Source organism: Hyalella azteca, unplaced genomic scaffold, assembly GCF_000764305.2.
Source record: "Hyalella azteca isolate HAZT.00-mixed unplaced genomic scaffold, Hazt_2.0.2 contig3045, whole genome shotgun sequence".
Classification (NCBI taxonomy): domain Eukaryota; kingdom Metazoa; phylum Arthropoda; class Malacostraca; order Amphipoda; family Hyalellidae; genus Hyalella; species Hyalella azteca.
Window position 1 is genome coordinate 1,434 of NW_025933299.1, and position 18,253 is coordinate 19,686.

Genomic DNA, 18,253 nt, shown 5'->3' on the forward strand with positions numbered 1-18,253 from the left:
CCGGGCAATTAATTGGCGGCTGAAGATCGTTCGTAGCCGATACATGGCTGTTTACAACCGCAGCACGGCTATGGTGCTCGGTTTATATTGCATCGGCTGGGATCGGTCGCATAGGGTCTATGTTGACTTTTAATTTGGCTATCTGGAGCAGCGAGCGCAAGCGTGCAAATGCCGGCCATTCATGTCGCATCAACTCCACGAATTTTTCCCCTGCCCGTGCTTACGATTACGGCGATAATACGCGTACAAACAAAATATAAATAATCACCATAATATTCACTGATATACAAATGCTAATAGGCGGCTTAATATTGTGTGAGGAACGTGCCAATCGCCCCATTTCTATTTCATGTTATCATAATGCGATTGATAAATTCGGCTTAAAGGTTTCAAATTCCCTCGTTCAATATGGACCTCATATGATTCAAAGATTTTATTCCTTATATTATTGGATTATAAAATAACTAAACGCTCGATGCCGATTTAAAAGGAGAAATTTTTCTTCATATAAACTATGTTGAATCAGATGAAATACATTCTCTGTTCTACACCGAAAATTCCTCCGTCATGTCAAAAATCTCAACACCTGCATTTCGCGTTTTGCTTGTGAAATATATGATTTTGCAATGGAGATGTTATCCATGGCTTTGGTTTCTGCAAGAGGTGGGAAGGAGAATCGAGAAATTTTTCTATTAGATCAACTATGAAGAGCAACTGAGACGTTTTTAACTGAAAGTCGTGAAATTATTTTACAAATTTAATTGTACGAATCATACTATTGGACACTAATAAGTAGTTTTTTGATCAAATTTACATCAGCGTATTCAACACGACGTCTGCTTTAAAATAACAATGTGTGGGATTTGTTCACAAATTATTCAAAGAGCGTTCAAAAACATTAGCACATACGAAAAACGGGTTGTCCATAATTTTCAATCTGATTATATCTAAACGTATCTTTAATATATGTAAAAACGCTTTCCGTTTTTGAGTTTGGGTTGCCGTAAGTCCGCGTTCAGGTTTTAGGATAACCACGGTTTCAACAAAAAATTTCCTTTTTATTGAATGAAAAATTGTGTCTGTAGGAACAAACATAAATATATTAACCCTATAAATTTCAATGTATGCTTATAATATTCATATATAACAAATGATCATCAAAACAATAAACAAGTTATAAGAAAGGCATAAATCAACGCACCGAAATATTGTGTGCAGTTCCGACGCGGGCTACGAACAACTGATCTGACAAGAAACTATTTGATACATCGTTGACTAGGTTTTACACTCTAAAGGTCGGATAAACAAGTAAATCATAGGAGCGCATAAAAAATAGACTATTAAAAACTAAGCTAACAAAAGGTTCGCTAAAAATATTTACAATATATCTAGCAATTAAATGAATTTAAAGCTCAATAGGAAACATTTTAATTAGGAAACACAAAAGTTATATAAATAAACAATTCAGACGGCAAGAATCTACTTGTATTTCAGCAGTCATTCAATCGAAAATGCAAAAATCGGAGCAAGCAATAATAATAATAATAATAATATAAACAGCATTGGTAACATATTTGTAGGTATTGATATCTAATGATACAAATTTTGCTCATTTCTACACCTAATTGTGCAACGCATGACAAATGGCAAGTTTGATTTGCAGTTGGGATCCTACGTAATCTAAAAGCCTATGGATTTGTTATGCAGGGACGGACTAATGAAGTCAGCAATCAAGGTTTTTCGTAGCTTACTTTTGATGGAACAGGAATGCATTTGATCGTTCACCTCAGTCTAGATAGACTCTGGACTGAGAAATTATGTGGTAGGGTTCATTACTGACTTAGGTCCAATGACTGTTCCATATATACAATCATATGAATCAACGTAACAATCACGTTTAAGCATACACAGATAAAGTATATTGTGCGATATGAATAAATTCTTCCTAACATTTTTCTCTGGGTTACAGAAAAATGTCTACAAACGATAACAAGCTCGCGTTAACTGTTAATTGAAAAGTCCAATCTAAAGTTTATTAGCAACTAATACCACTTCGAGCAACAACCTTTGAGTCAGAATTAATCTATACATGGCAAAATTACCCAGAATTACCAAGTAAGGTAAACATTACGGCGAATTAAACTCTGAATTTTATCTTATAGGTTTCAACCCAGTGCTACAGCTGTTCTCCTTATATCAACAATGAAACCTCTTGCTAATTGTTGTCTACGTCACTTGGTGCTGTCAAGAAGCAGTAGATGGTTATGAGGGATATCTTTATGTCTTTCATGATAAATAATGTATAAATTATTAAATATTCCATGATTTAAGAACTTATTTTATAAGTTCATAAGTTTCATAAGTTCTTATCTAAAAGGCCCTGCTAATTCCAAGTGTTCTATTCAAGAAGAGATGACGTCGTTCAATGGTAAAATTTGAACGATAGCGCTGGTTTTAAGATTGAATCGTTCAATCAACATTCTAATCACTTCATCGGGAGTAAAGCCTTGATAGGGAACTTCATTTTGAATTTTATCACGTCATAAATGATGATAATCTAAAGCCCATCAACATTAAAATGCAATGAGGTGCGGAAGAAATTATCCAGATTATGAAATCTGCGAAATAGAGTCTGTAAAATGATACTGCCTATACTAACCCCAGGCCAATGATGAACAATGAAGGCGGGATTGATAGATCCAACATATGCTATTGACTTGAGGAACAATTTTAAGGCCATTTTTGATCCTTTGAATCTTAATGTGAACGTTATAGTTTGCGTTATTTTCGACAGACGTCCATTTTTTTGTTGGATTGTGAAAGGTAGAGGAACGGCTTCTCTGGAAGTAAGCTGAAAAACATCCTTTAGTATTGTAGCGGGAAAAATGAGCTACATTACATATTATCCTCATGTTTCAGCCCGTGGGCCTTACGATGCTTTTATGGCACTAAAATACTTTACACTACTGCATAGGGGCGCAAATTTTTTTAAATATCATGGAACAAGGGTGACAATTATTGATTGCGAGAGAAAATTTACCATTTATAAACCATTTTTTAAATAGTTAAACGAGGTAAATTTTAAAATTTGCTGGTGAATAACGTTGTTTTAAGAATTTTAATAGATGCCTTATGATCATTATTAAGGACGATGGTATGAAACCATTTGTGCATTCAATAGTACAAACCAACCAAACTTACTTGGTTCTGAACTCCATTCTACCTTAGCATAATTACAATATATTTTTGAGATCTATGCGGTCCTTGTATAATTTCAAAATACAGATATATAACAGATATATATTCAAAATACAGATATATATATAAGTATATTTTTCAAAATGTTGACATTACAAATAAAATTTTCCTTTGCTCTCTTTTTCTCAGTGTAAAATGTATCCCGTTAATTTTGCCTTAAATAATTTTATTATGCAATAAAATTACTGAACAGTAACACAAATTTTTCAGCTTGCTCACTTTTTAATCGATCATCTTTAGGAAAACCGGAACTAAAATTTGTCCGCAGGCCCAATTCATGCCATGATTTTTTAAGGCTTCTATTCCTTGAAGATATTCACATCACAATATATGTCTTCTCAATCATGATAAACTTGGATGCCATTGTATATCATAGCGCGGTTGACTCTAAGGATATACTGCAGAAGTGAAAGTTATTGGCATTAATATATACATAATTTTTGGGACGTTATCAGGCAGCATGCTCATTTAAAAACCTTCAATAAGTCAAGCAGTAGATTAATATGCATGCAGGAAACATTACGATATGCAGATTGGTTTTCTAAAACTGAGAGCATAGTTATTATAAGCTTAATTATTTGGAAATCTTAAATTTACCTCAATTGGGGAATAAAATTTAACACGCATTAATATGTTGGCCTAGGCAAATTATTAAACGAATATGCATTGAGACCGTAACATACTTTATTTTGCTTGAAATTTTTGTAACGCATTATCTTTTACAATAACTTGCAGTGTTGAAAGGCGTAGAAATATTTAAGTAAAATTGCCGAGGTACAGTAGACCCAATTTATAAACGCCAATAAAAAAAAACAATTTTTGTTTTGAACTGAGGGATCGAAAATTAGGAATTATGAGATACAGGGGTTATTAATTTCCCTATATACATCGTTCATTTTTCTAGTTCACCTCTACGTTAAAGTTAAAGTGACACCTTTTACTTCATCTTGAGTTTCAGTGCTGAATTAGTTTGTTCATAAAATTGACGTCTTCGACGGTGATTTCATTTAATCACAAAAATAAATATTTCAATAGATAATACTTTTAAAAAAATTCTACTTAGAATTTAAGTTGATGACACCCTCTCTCCTTTCATGTTTATTGTATTAATTAGAAGGCGCAATAAAATAGAAGCCTGATTTTCTCCGGGCACATTTTTCAGGGAATAGAAAGGAATTATTTTTTGTGTAGCGCTATTGAAGCAATTTGCCTGCATTATAGGGTCGTCAAAGGCAGACGCCTCTAAAAGTTAGCTGGTCGATGCCTTGCAAAAAATACCCTTATTCTTACCTGACGATGAACTGTCGGAAATAAGGTTCAGCGCGGAATAATAGATTTAGCGACAACAATTTTTCGCTGAAATTTAACATCTTACAAAGTCTTTGACGCAGTTTTCAGTGGATGCTTTGCGGAACTGAAGGAAGCAAATTAATTATATAAAAGTGCCATTTAGAAGAAGAAGACGCCTGATATGAGGTTTTATTGAATGTAGGTAAAAGGGGCACTGAACATAACAATTTTTCCATTGCTAGAAAAGAATGTTTACATGCACTTAATTATGAAGAATTGACGAACTTGAGAATATTTGCTCGCAATAACCAAGGTTTGTAGAATAAACATTAGCTCATGATGGTGTGTGCTTGCCATAATACGTAATCCGGAGTTGTCTAGCTGCTGTCAGAACTTTGCTGTGCAATGGACGAGCAAAACACGAGATCGATATCGGAAATAGACATTGCCGATAATGCTGTTCCCATTCTTGGCAGCTATGAAGAGATTTCCCGATAGTGATAAGACTTCTGTCGGTCGGCATCATATACACAAAAGTTGCAGCGGAACCCGAGACCTCGCACAAATCCTGCGAAGAGCGAGAAGAAATATTCGTTGATCACGTGGCATTGGATCTCAATGAGTGGAATATTAGATTTTTGAGATATAAAACAAAATTGGTCATCAGTCAGACAAATATGAGTGGTCATTAAAATTAGAAATTTATTTGTGATTATTGAAATTCGCTCACGTGACATTCCAGAGCAGTCTTTTTGTTCTAAGTTATTTTAGTTAGATAATAATTAGAGTATCCATAAATCTCCTAAAATTTGTTCAAAAATTTCTATTAAAATTTATTTTTTATTGAAAAATTTTCACCGTCCAATCTTTTGGCACTTGCGATGAATTTTTTCCATTGAATCTTTCATCAAGGTAATAGGCGCTGGGTCGAGAATTTGTATTCGTGTTGCCACGAGTCTCGTATCACCTCCTTAGCATTTGATCTGACGCTCAGGAAGTTGATCTCCAGCTGGCAATTATGCACATCCCTCACCGTGTCCAATGAAGCTCCCTCATCACCGGCACTTCATGTGCTGCTGCTGCCGAACCAACGCGTCGCATACACAGCGATGCTGTTAGGCCAAGTCAATGAAGCTGGGCTGATTTATGCAAGCTACTGGGACGGGGGATGAGTAAGCAAAAGGGACAAAAGCAAAAGGAATAAAGGATGCAGGTGATAAGCCTGGATGATTCAGCAAGCTATACGGCACTTACAGAGGAAACAGAGTTACTGAATCTTTGGTTGTTTAAGTTAGCAAAAGGGACGGGGCGATAAAGGATGCAGGTGATAAGCCTGGAGGATTAAGCAAGTTATACGGCACTTATAGAGGAAACAGAGTGACTGAATCTTTGGTTGTTCAAGTTAGTAAAAGGGACGGGGTGATAAAGGATGCAGGTGGTAAGCCTGGAGGATTAAGCAAGCTATACGGCACTTGTAGAGGAAACAGAGTGACTGAATCTTTGGTTGTTTAAGTTAGCAAAAGGGACGGGGTGGTAAAGGATGCAGGTGATAAGCCTGGTTAATTCAGCAAGCTAAAAGGCGATCATAGAGGAAACGGAGTTCTGGAATCGTTGATTATTTAAGCAAGCAGCACGGACGGAGTGATAGAGGACTCAAGCGATAAGTCTGGACGATTCAGCGACCTAAGACGATTTATAGAGGAAACAGAGCTCTGGAATCTCTATTTAAGTTAGCAACAGGAGCGGGGTGATGGGCGCAATCGATAAACCAGGCCAATTCAAGAAGCTTGCAGTGGCTCGTAGAGTAAGAACGGTGTCACTAAACCTGAAATAATTTCGACAAGTTGTGGGACGGACCAAATGAAGTCGAAGTCAGCGAACCTGCGGTGATTCAGGGTCATCTCGAATGCCAAAACATTTGTCCCCACAGACATCAAAAAACAACAATAATCCTCAAATGGATCATCGATTTCAGTGACCTCCGTCATTTTGTTTTTTTTTTCTGTTTTAAGGTATGGACGTGGTTTTTGTACATTTTTTTGCAGAACGAATTTTAACAAATGATTTTTACTTGACCTCAAAGGAAATTCGCTGTCAACGTGTTGTCTTCCAGGAATTTTCGACCTAGAGTGCAATATCCAGTATAAATAGCGCACTAATCATGACAAATGACAGTAATCGGTTCTAATAAAAACGAATAATAACAATAAATGGGAAATAATTTATAGTTTGCTGAATAATACTCTGGTAATGTTCAGATAAATGAAATGTAGAGGAATATTTGTGGCACGTGGCCGCATGTTTATTTAATTATTACTAGCTGTTGTTCAAAGGAATCTGATTTGCATGGCGAGGCGTCGGAATATAAAAAAAAATATTCTAGGAATTTTAGGCGTGATGATACAATTACATGCAGACGGGAATACTATTTATGATGAAAGAATGATAATAAATTGTGCTAATTAATTTATATTTTGTAGAAGTTGCTTCCTAGAATTTTTTATTGATTGTACTGCATTATTACGCTTCCTTAAGCTTCGGGGTTTGCTTCTAGATATGAATGGTAAGATTTTTCGTCTTTAATTTATATTGAAGTTGATAGTTTATTGCTAAGTGTTAACAAATTACGTTTATTATTTTTTGACAGTTAAATGAAATTCAGGTTATGGATTAATTTTAACGGAAGCGAGTGCGCTATTCCAATCGCCGGAGAAAAACAACGCTACCTTCACCATGTTTCAAAAATGTCGATCGAAAATAATTATCGTTTGGATATCATTTTTTACCACACATTGAAGTATATTTTCACAGCGCGATAGTGTAATAATTCCCACATGAAGACTGATTGGCAAATAAGCGTAAATTCATTTGTATGAGTAGGCGGGTTAAATATTCGTTCAATCAATGCTTGATGTGCGGTCATCAACTTGTAAGTGTCATTTATTTTTATGTCCAGCAAGGAAGTAACTCTGAATGCCTAAATTTTTTGTCAGGAGGGCAGAGACAAAATGTCCAGTTTACGGAACCATAGGACGTGCTGGGATTTCTGAAAGGATTGTTGGTGCTGGAAGAGCTCGAGCGCTGCATCGGAATTCTGTAGTGAGGAGATCAATGTGAACACAGCACAGCTCATCTGAGTGAAAGGATCGGAAGAAACCATTGTTTGGACTGCCATTCTTTTATGATGCCTTGTTGCTTCAGACTATCAAAAGTCATGTATTTTTATGAAGATTCTTTCTCGCGTCTATCGATCTGGGTTCTTTTTCTCTGGAGTTTAGTACGAAAATGAGGCATGCTTTTTGTGACCAAGAAACTTTGCCTGTGCGTTTCGGATCACAATATATTAAAGAATAAATATATATGTATGAATTATTAGTACCATATTAAGTTATTTTACAGTACTCGGCAATAAGTACCCATTCTTGTTTGTAAATAACATGAAAATCAATGATCAAAGTAAAAATTTCAGAGAGGGTAAAAATGATACACAGAAATTAAGGACATCTTTATTCTGAAATGTTCTTGCCTGAGAAAATCAATTAACGAAGGAGGAATAGTACAGTTAGTGAACTGATTATTAATTAAGAAATAAATAAAAAATCGTACAAAAGTGGTAGGCTTTATGCAAATAATTATCCTCAATAAATTTTACATCTTCATGAGTGTATGAAAGTAGATAAGACAACTCTTAGTAGATAAGACTCAGTTTTAATATTATAATATAGGAAATAAAATGAAATTCGCTTGTTCGTTCGATTCCATTAATTACCAAAAAAGCTTAATCAATTAATTGGTTGAAGGCTTCATTAAAAGTTGAATCGACTGGTCGATTAAAAATTTTAACAACGATGTTCTTAAATGATACATTATGTCACTTAATTTCTATAACAGACACGGACGAAACATTCACCTCTATTTACTGACTTTACAATTTATTATTCTTTCGTTAAATGCATACATATAATGCGTATGAATAAGTGTTTCTCAACCTTATTCCATTAATAATTCGCACCAACAAATGAAACACACATTTCGAGGCTTCGCATTATTTTCAAGCGGAAAATGTAATGAAAACCATGAGGCTGAGCTTTACTGTGTCCAACTCAATATTAACAAAATATTTTTATTACTTTCAATGTGCACCTTCAAACGGCAGTTCTCAGAGCCCAGTGAAAGGCGTTTGCCAAATCTGAATTTGAAAACAAAGGCAAATTCGAACTACTGCAATCTATTGTTATATCTAACCTGGAACGCGCATTTTGTGTGGCACGTACATTTGTTCCACAGTTCAATCAGAGCAAAAAGACCTAAAAATTCGAGCCGAAAGTGATAAAAATCAAAAAGTTAATTCTTTATTTTTCAAACAAAGTCTAAATCCCTGGCCCAACGGTAAAAGATTTTACCATCGTGTAAATATTTGTTCCTAAATCTGTAAGCGTGTTTTTTCTAAATCAATTCGGAATACAAATATATTTGCAGTTAAAACCTGTGCCAAAAAATTCTAATTATCGATACGCAAGAAAGCCCGAAAAACATTCCATCCAAAGATGTTGATCAGTTGCAATGTTGCCATAATACGGTGGTGTGTTTGTGAAGAGGCAGGTCCAGAAAGCGTTCACGTTACCGACGCTAAATCTAAAACAACAATGGCTGGAGCCGCCGTCATATGGACGCTTCCCACGACTGCTCGCAACTTGGAACGCTTTCCAATCTGACGAGGCCTCATGAGCGACCTGAGGCCATACTTTCAAAAAAAAAAATTAAGAGATCGTAAGTTCATCAGCCAATCAGTGACGGCGTTTCAAGCAATATCCACCAATCATAGATAAGAAAATAGAGCGTAAGTACTTACGTTCACTTGGCGAGTTTTGAAAGTATAGGTCCTGGACCACAACTGCAGCGAGGCAGGCTTGTGCGATGAAACTGAGAGAAACTGTTGCCTGATTTCCTTGAATGTATTAAGTAAACTTTGTTTTCCTACGTGATTATTGTTTATTGTTCCAATTGTTAATGCGTTTAAGAATTTAAAATTTGATCATATTGGTAATTTAATTTAATCGCTCACATTAGCTTCAAAGTAGCTTATAAGAGGGATGTCAAAATATGTCTTTCGTTTATTAAATATGCTGTCTGCATACTTAATATCTACATCGAAATCGAAATATCAGGGTAGCATACAGTAATTAAACCGTCATTTACAAGTAAAATTGCCTTTTTAAACAGCGGTCAGCTTGATGGAAATCTTGCCTATTCTATCGATTACGAAATTTGGACGCTAATTAGTTTGGTCTGCCGGTGCTCGAACGCGAAATTTTATTTGGGATTGCTGTTGTTACGTCTTTAAAATCTACGAACACTGAAGTCGGATCCAGATAATGTTATGTGAAAGATAATCTAGCTGTATAGCTAGATGTATAAACTAGCTGTAATTAGTCACGGGAGTTATTAGCATGTAGTCTTGTTTTAGAGGGTTTGTATTCTCAATAATCTCATTTTCCATATATATGTCTTGCAAAATAATCACCAGTTAAATTATAAATATTTTGTTTTCCCATTTTGACATCGAAATTCTTAACGTTTTCATTATCGGGGTTAAATGTTATCGGGTTGACTTAAATATCAATTACGTGTATCTTCATGAGAAAAGAGGCTTAGCATCACGGTATGGGTACGCACACAGTGAAAGCAGGTTGCCAGCGTGCTGGTTACCTGCTCAGGCTGGCGCCTGAAACCATAGAATACAGAAGCCTATTCGTACAGATTTTCACTGTGAACACTTACATTATTATCCTATGTTCATTCTTGTGGCAGGTTGGAGCAGGTTGCTCGCGCGGGCAAACCAACTTTCACTGTGTACGTACCCTATGGCGCTGATGAAGGGTGTATCATTGCCATAACACATGGGATGATTTCAGTTTCGTAATGTAAAAATGCCCTGAACAAGAATTATGGTCTAACAATTATTCAGATTTCACAATTATACTGTTCATTCCGTGAACATTTGAGTTTAACGCATGTTGGTTGTTCTGGAAATAATAATTTGGCATAATATCTTGAATGTTTTCTTCATATATTTATATAATTTTCGTCATATTCCGTATTTTGTGATGAACGCATGGTTTTTAATACCAGTCTGTAATATTAACTTTTTCATGACCATCAACGATGTTAAAATAAAGATACCATGTATGATGAATAATCGTGAGCTTGTTCAGACAGGTTAACATTTATGTGGTTTTATTATTATTGAAAAAAATTCTCAAACAGGTTTTCAGAGAAGAAAGAAATTATGAAAATCACCACTGCAAGTTAGAATTGCATCACAAATCTAGTAACTTTTTGTGTCACAGCACAATATGACTGCCGGTATAGATTATTAAGCGCAAAGCTTCGTTATTAATTTAATTGATCCCGGTAAAATTTAGGAAAAGGCAATGACATGCCAAATAGTGAGGCTCGACCAAGTGAAATTCGCTCTGATTGGCATTTTATTAATTAAATATCACGTTAAAGAGTTAAGAGCTTTGATCAAAGATCTATAACATTGCACAAATTGAACGAAATTGACACTTGATCGATAAAAAAAAACTAGAGACAATTAAGGCCTTAAAAAATTCATTAATGACAATGGCTACCAATCTTCCTTTCCCCGTATGAGAAAATCCTTGACATTGTGCAACACATTTACAATTGACAAGTAGCAACATTCTCGGTCAGTTTATTTCATAAAAATAACTTTAAAAATATGTAAAAATGAGCCAGCAAGCTTTTTACCATCATTATGCCCGAATTAAACTTTTTAATTAAACGTAGCTCTCGTCAGTCCGTCTCGTACATCCGCTGGCCGTTACTCCACCACGACGGGCCAAGGGAGGCGCCCGAGTCGGAGTCAACTTTTCAGGAGACTCTAACGTACCAGAGACTCTGGGTGACTCTAGGTGGTTCTGAGAGGCCCTGGGCACTAAACTTGTTGATGAAGAATCGTAATAATTGCTGGTAAGACCAGCTGAAGGTCTGTAGACTAACTTAAAGCTATTAAATAGATTATTAACGACATCATGATCGTGGTAAGGCGAGACTCTGGATGAGTCTACGAAAGTATACTGTGAATCACCTGTACTGTGACCTGGAGACCCCCACATGACGTCATCGTTGACACCAATTTCTTTGCGAAGGTCATTGATACGAGATGACATCGAACGTCTATCTAAAGATCCACTTTCTTCTGCACGGTCTTGTCTGTGTAAGGACTCATCGACCCGAAAGCCAACATGGCGTTGTTCATTGCCTTGAGGTATTTCGTTTCTGTTTGAGATATCATTGCAAGTAAAGTCGCTGCCTCTTCTGATGTACCGGTAACCACAGGAGTACAAGGCAGGGTTGGTCGCGGTTGATTCTTGAATACCAGGACTGAGTGTCGCATTGCGGCTGATTTCGATATCGCGTTCAGGCTGCAAGAGAAATAATTTAAGGGTTATTTCAATGGGAAATTTTGGCCGAAAATCTGGCGAAAGTTGGGTTAATTAGGTTATCGAAAAAAAATAATTTGGAGAAAGTTCGATCAGTTCCTTTGTTGTTAACTTTTGTCATTTCGGCTCGTTAGCGGGAATGCAGACATAGGTACGGCTAGACCCTTGTCAGCGATGCAACTATAAACCCCATTATAAAGGCTCAAGTTTTTACATTAAGTGAACAAAATATTTCGTAGTCAATGGGTAGATTTTGTCACATATACCACCAAAAGGACAAAAATATAAGTAAGACATATAAGGGTTTGTGCATAAAAGTATCAAGCTACCAAAAAAGCTGAACAGTTACCAAAAGGAACGTAAATAATAATTGAGATTCAATTTTCGAGTCGAATGTTGAGCTCAGCCAAGTGCCATCAAGCGCACCCAAATTAGGATCGTACCCTTATAAAAATGTAGGACTATTTTCAAATTTAATTACTGGAAAAAATAGTCCAAAATAGCCGAATAGTCGCGTATCGAATAATATCGGTTGATATGGCGAGAAGTAATTTCATTATTTTCTTACTACTTGCTGAACTTATCATGAAAATTCGTCCAAATAAAGTGTTGTCTCAAATTCAAATTTAAATAAAGTAAATACCATAAATGTAACCAGTAAAGTCATTTTTTAATGCAAATAATGTTCAATTAATAACAAAAAATTATTAATTGAAAACAAGTAAATAATTTGTTAACAAAGTTGAGGACAATTTGTGGTATTTACTTGATTTCCGATTGACGGTTTTTCCAGCAATAAAACCTAATAATGAGAAGTTTTCTTTGACGAGCGTGACGTGCTGGCGTACGAGTTTCCCTGCGCGTTTCATTAGCCGCGGTTTTTGTTATTGGCTTATTCTGCTTAATTTTTGGGTTTAGTCTTCATCATTGGCTAATTTGGTAATTCTGAGGCTCGGTCTTAATCATTGGCTAATTTTGAGCAATTTAGCGGCCCGGTCTTCAATTTTGAGCAATTTAGCAGCCCGGTCTTCAATTTTGAGCAATTTAGCGGCCCCGTCTCAAATTTTGAGCAATTTAGGGGCTCGGTCTTCAATTTTGAGCAATTTAGCGGCCCGGTCTTCATCATCGGCTTATTTTGGGTAATTTTGAGGCTCGGTTTTTATCATTGACTTCTGCGCAGTCTTTAAAAATAAATCATTGGTTTGGATTTCGCAATGACGGCATGAGAGGATTAGCGAGCGGCCTTTGTATGGACAGTTGCCATTAATGGAATCCGACTTGATGAGACTTTGATGTTAATTTGACAGAACAACAGACTAGACGAAGCTATGCAGGAGCATATGTTCAGTCTTAAAATGCCTAGCAAATTACGGACCAGGCAATAAGTCCAGACGAAGCAATGCAGGAGCATATGTTCAGTCTTAAAATGCCTAGCAAATTACGGACCAGGCAATAAGTCCAGCAGCTATCTCAATCAATCGTCAGCTATAGAAAGATCGGGTTCCAAAGGCCGGATCCCTTGTGAATCAAGTCACGAAAAGTTCAAGAATCGGCAACAGGCCATGGGCCTATGTCTTCAACGCCGACAATTCTATTCTATTCTAATATGAGGCGCTCATTGATACGTGCAACTGATGCATTTTTTTCGGACTGGAAATTAATTGTGTGCACAGTCGGTCATTTTTTATCATGTATAATTATTACTGAGACAGACGGGCATTAAATAAAAATTATTGAATGGGATTATTTTTTGGCTTGTGAATGAGTTAAAAAAGTTTTGGCTCACTCATTTGATATCAATTAGTATGATTACAAACCATTTGATGCTATATGATGGTTTTCATACAAAAAATGTCTTCACGCCTTTTCATGACGAAATTCAATCAATTCAAGTTCAAATATGGCTGGAGTATTATTTGACAAAGAAATGTTGTCATGTTGGTTATATGTTGCTGGCATGGGGATTTCAAGACAATTCTGTTAAATTTTAACACATTGTTATTGAAATTCTATTTTGAACTTTTTCTGACTTTCATGTTGAGTTAATTGAAAATACATTTATGTATATATTTTTTAATACGTTTTTGGGTGAGATGTTGAGTGAGAGGACATGGCTCGAGGTGGATTCTGACGCACGCTTTGCGGCGAGTCTACTAAACGCCGAGGCTAAATACTAAAATACTAAGACTCAATACAATAATAAATATTAATACTAAACTCTAATACCATATCCTAATACTAAATATTAATTATAAATACTAGTACTATATACTAGTAACACGACCTAATATTGAAAATTAATTCTGAATAGACGTACAAATAAAGCAAATAGAAAACCTAAATACCGATACTAAAGATTTCCCCTTAAAGATGATACTAATTTTACACACAAAACTGTCGATGAGTCGCGACGACGCGTGGCCAGCGAGCGACTTGAGATTCATTTAAGAAATGGACGGATATTCCTACGAGGGACGAAAATCTGGCAGCAATAAGTCAAGGGAAACTCGCTATTATATTAATATAATAAGGAACTGTAGATCATTACCTCACACAAATATTATGCGTCGCCAAGAATCATTGTATTGTACTGCGTTGCTGGATGCTAATAAATATTTTTATGAATTTCCTTTGGGGAGTAAATTCTAGCTTTCCAAATCCTTGGTCCGGCTTTGAAAGTTTTTTGAACAAATTGGGAATGAAATTTTCCATGGTTTTAAACAATAATTCATCTTGAAAATCAATTTGCAATGTTCAAGTTATTGATGTTTATTTCTTTCACCCTTTTCATGCAGAAGTTTATCTCAAAATTTTTGGTGTTCAATTAGTAAATTTCACATGACGAGAAACTTCCTACGCATATCTTATAATCTGCTCGTATCTATAAATTCAATCACGTTGACACTGCAGTTACGGAAGATTGCGGTGTAGGATAAGTGCGTTGCAACAAGTTAGTGAGGGACTATAAGCTTGTGCCATATAGACACAGAGGCACAGGGATGGAGATAGATAGGATTTTGGGGGTAGAGCTCATCTAAAAAATCAAAATAATAAATAAATTAAAAATTTATTAATTAGGAAACAGAAGGGGTATATAGTAAGTGCGTATAATAATCTCATCTAGTTCTACGATAAATTACTACTTTGAACCGCTAGGAATGCATTCTATACTAAATTAATTTACAAATAAATTAGAAGAAATTTTACTGAAAAATCATAATAAATAAAAATGTCCTCACCTGAACGACAGCAGGTGTAGGAGTCCCTGCAGCGCTGGACTCTAAGTGGGCAAACTCCCGACAAAAATCTGCTCGGAAAAACATAAAAAAGAAGGAGCTATGACCTAAAACTGTTGCCTGAGTCAAGGCAATTGTGGGGGATAAAAGAAGAAGGAGCTATGACCTAAAACTGTTGCCTGAGTCAAGGCAATTGTGGGGGATAAAAGAAGAAGGAGCTATGACCTAAAACTGTTGCCTGAGTCAAGGCAATTGTGGGGGATAAAAGAAGCAGAGAAGTTGGGATAAACAGACTTGGGGTGAGCGAGGGACACTATAAGCTGCAGGGGAAGCAAGGGGCAGGATAAAANAAAATAATATATAATCAATAACATAAAAATTACAAGTTAAGATTCAATGAAAATAATATATAATCAATAACATAAAAATTACAAGTTAAGATTCAATGAAAATAATATATAATCAATAACATAAAAATTACAAGTTAAGATTCAATGAAAATAATATATAATCAATAACATAAAAATTACAAGTTAAGATTCAATGAAAATCATATATAATCAATAACATAAAAATTACAAGAAAAATACAGATACTTATGGTTTGAATACAAAGGCTTCAATCAAAGAATAGCACACCTTGCATGCCTCCAGAACTCGAGCTTCTCCGGCCGCCTTTGCCCCGCACAGGCAGGAGCAGGTGACTTCCTCCCGCCAGCGAGCCTGATGAATACTCGCCTGGTCAAAGAATAAAATATAACTCAGTACTCACTGCAGTGAGTGACAGAGAGCGCATTTTCTCGTCGACCGAAAACGTGAAGTCACGAACGTAAAGACGGACGGACAGACGGACGGACGGACGGACGGATGGACGTACATGGCGAGCACAATAGTGCATTTTTCCATAAAAGAGAAAATGCGCTAAAAAGACGTATTATATCCATTTTCAGTGTATTTCACAATTATGCACATAGAGAAGAATGCAATAATAATAAATTTTAATTGATTGGTAGTATTGAAGGTACCTAGCAAAATTCTGACACGATGTTATTGAAAGCTATGAGATAGAGAGTAAATTAAATGTTCGACGTGAGGACCCGAGAGTTTTGAATCAGTCCGTAAATCGCACAAAGCTTATTTTATTACTTGAGAAACTTTGAGTATTAGAAACTTTTTTGATGTAACAAATACCAACTGCTTCGTAAATATTATTTTTGCTATAAGAGTTTTTTTCACTGGAATAGATAGTTGAAAATAAATATAATTAGGCTGTATGAATATTATTGGATTATTGCTAATTAATGTTGTAATGAAAGTTTAAATATCCTGTATTGAATGTTGCCGGTAACCTAATTTTAGTTCATTTCATTTTCTTTCCTCCACCAGATGATTTTTGAAATTATAAATGAACGATATCATTTAATTAACGAGCAACGCCCGGCTTGAGAGTCTCTGAAGGCTCATTGGCAACAAAACACGGAATATATTAATTATCTATACCAAATTGAAGATCCGCGTCCAGTAATGCATTTAAATAACGCAATTGTAGCGGTTTCTTGATAAGCTGCTACGCTTAGAACTCTTCAGCATTAGTTTGCTCTTGTAACATGCTGAGCTCTAAGCTAAAGAGGAGGTTCAATAAATGTGTCATAGGTTCGCTTCGTTGGTTTATTAGAATGAACAAATCAGTTGCAATTATCGAATAAATATGCACAAAACAAATGAAAAAGAATACTTTTTAGAAACACTGGCAAGGTTATGACAAATAAATGTCAGGTTATCAATGAAATAAACAAGGAGAAAAGTGAACGTAAGGCTAAAACATATAATTTACAAAAAAAAAATACTGAACAGGTAATTCCAACACAGCACCTAAGACAAGTAAAGCTATTGGAAAGCTATTCCATCACGCGTTCGCAATCTGCTATTCCAGCAGATGTTGCCATAATAAATTTGCAATTTCAACGCTTAATTTTTGTAGTTAATGAACTACGGCTACAGTTAGTGTGGTAAAGTTAAAAGATTCATAGAACAGAAACCAATATACAATTGAACACATTAGACTCCCCTCAATTCCCTACACTTACCCGGGGTGATATCGCCGTTGACAGAGATACCGTCAGCTGTCTCCTTATCTGCACAGTCAGACGGTAGACTGACAGCGCGCCCTGCTGTCAGCCTGCGAGCTCTGTACCGTCTCAGTGTAGCTGCCAGCAGTGAAGTGGTCAGCAGTGCCAGCAGTACGACGACGCTCCCGATGATCCCTGCCAGCAGAGGCGATGCTGTTCCTGGAGGCGTGGTGTCAGCATCTGAATAAAAGGAAAAAATATTTAATTAATATTTAATAAAGCGTATACAGGGTCCGCCATATTTATGGCAACGCATGTTTTTTGTTATTTCTCAATTAAACAATCAGGTGCATTGTTTTTTATTGGATGAGCTAGTAGCCAAGAATTACCTAAACAATTCTCAGACTTCTGCAGTATAAAATAAATGAATTAATAGATGATATTAAGCTTCACTATAAGAGATAAGTCTCCTTGAAACCAATTTATTTTTATACAGCAAACATCCGTTGCCATAAATATGGCGGACCCTGTAATTAAACAGCAAAATATATTTCAGAAAGATTGTATTTGCAGAATTCGTTTGATCGTGCTACGATTTTTGTAATGTGAATTGCAAAATTTGGTATGATTATTTATTATTAGGAATAATAAATAATCATAATAAATAAAATGAAGTGATGAAGTTCTGGAATAAGGGATCGATTGACGGAAAGATAGTTGGATTATGTTTAATTAAAAAAAGTAAACAAAGCGGCATTGTAGCAGGCGATATTTGTTAGGTTATTTTAAAGTAGCGAGAGAATTACATGAAAGAAAATATTGTGAGCTAAGCTGCTGGTATAACCATGAGTTAAATATATAAATCTGAATTCGCTCAGTGAAGTTACTTAAAATATTTTCAAAACAGCTATGATATATTGCATGCTTTCATT

At 35.7% G+C, this 18,253-nt stretch overlaps 1 protein-coding gene across 1 annotated transcript; it reads right to left on the reverse strand.

The window, feature by feature from the left end:
- Positions 1–10,413: 10,413 nt before the first annotated feature.
- On the reverse strand, positions 10,414–17,561 carry LOC125179601 (the record flags this gene model as incomplete). The annotated part of the gene is made up of 4 exons (XM_047885758.1): positions 10,414–11,999; positions 15,257–15,324; positions 15,892–15,990; positions 17,340–17,561. Coding segments are annotated over 4 exons (1,037 nt in total), but the record flags the coding sequence as incomplete, so codon positions are not given.
- Positions 17,562–18,253: the final 692 nt, after the last annotated feature.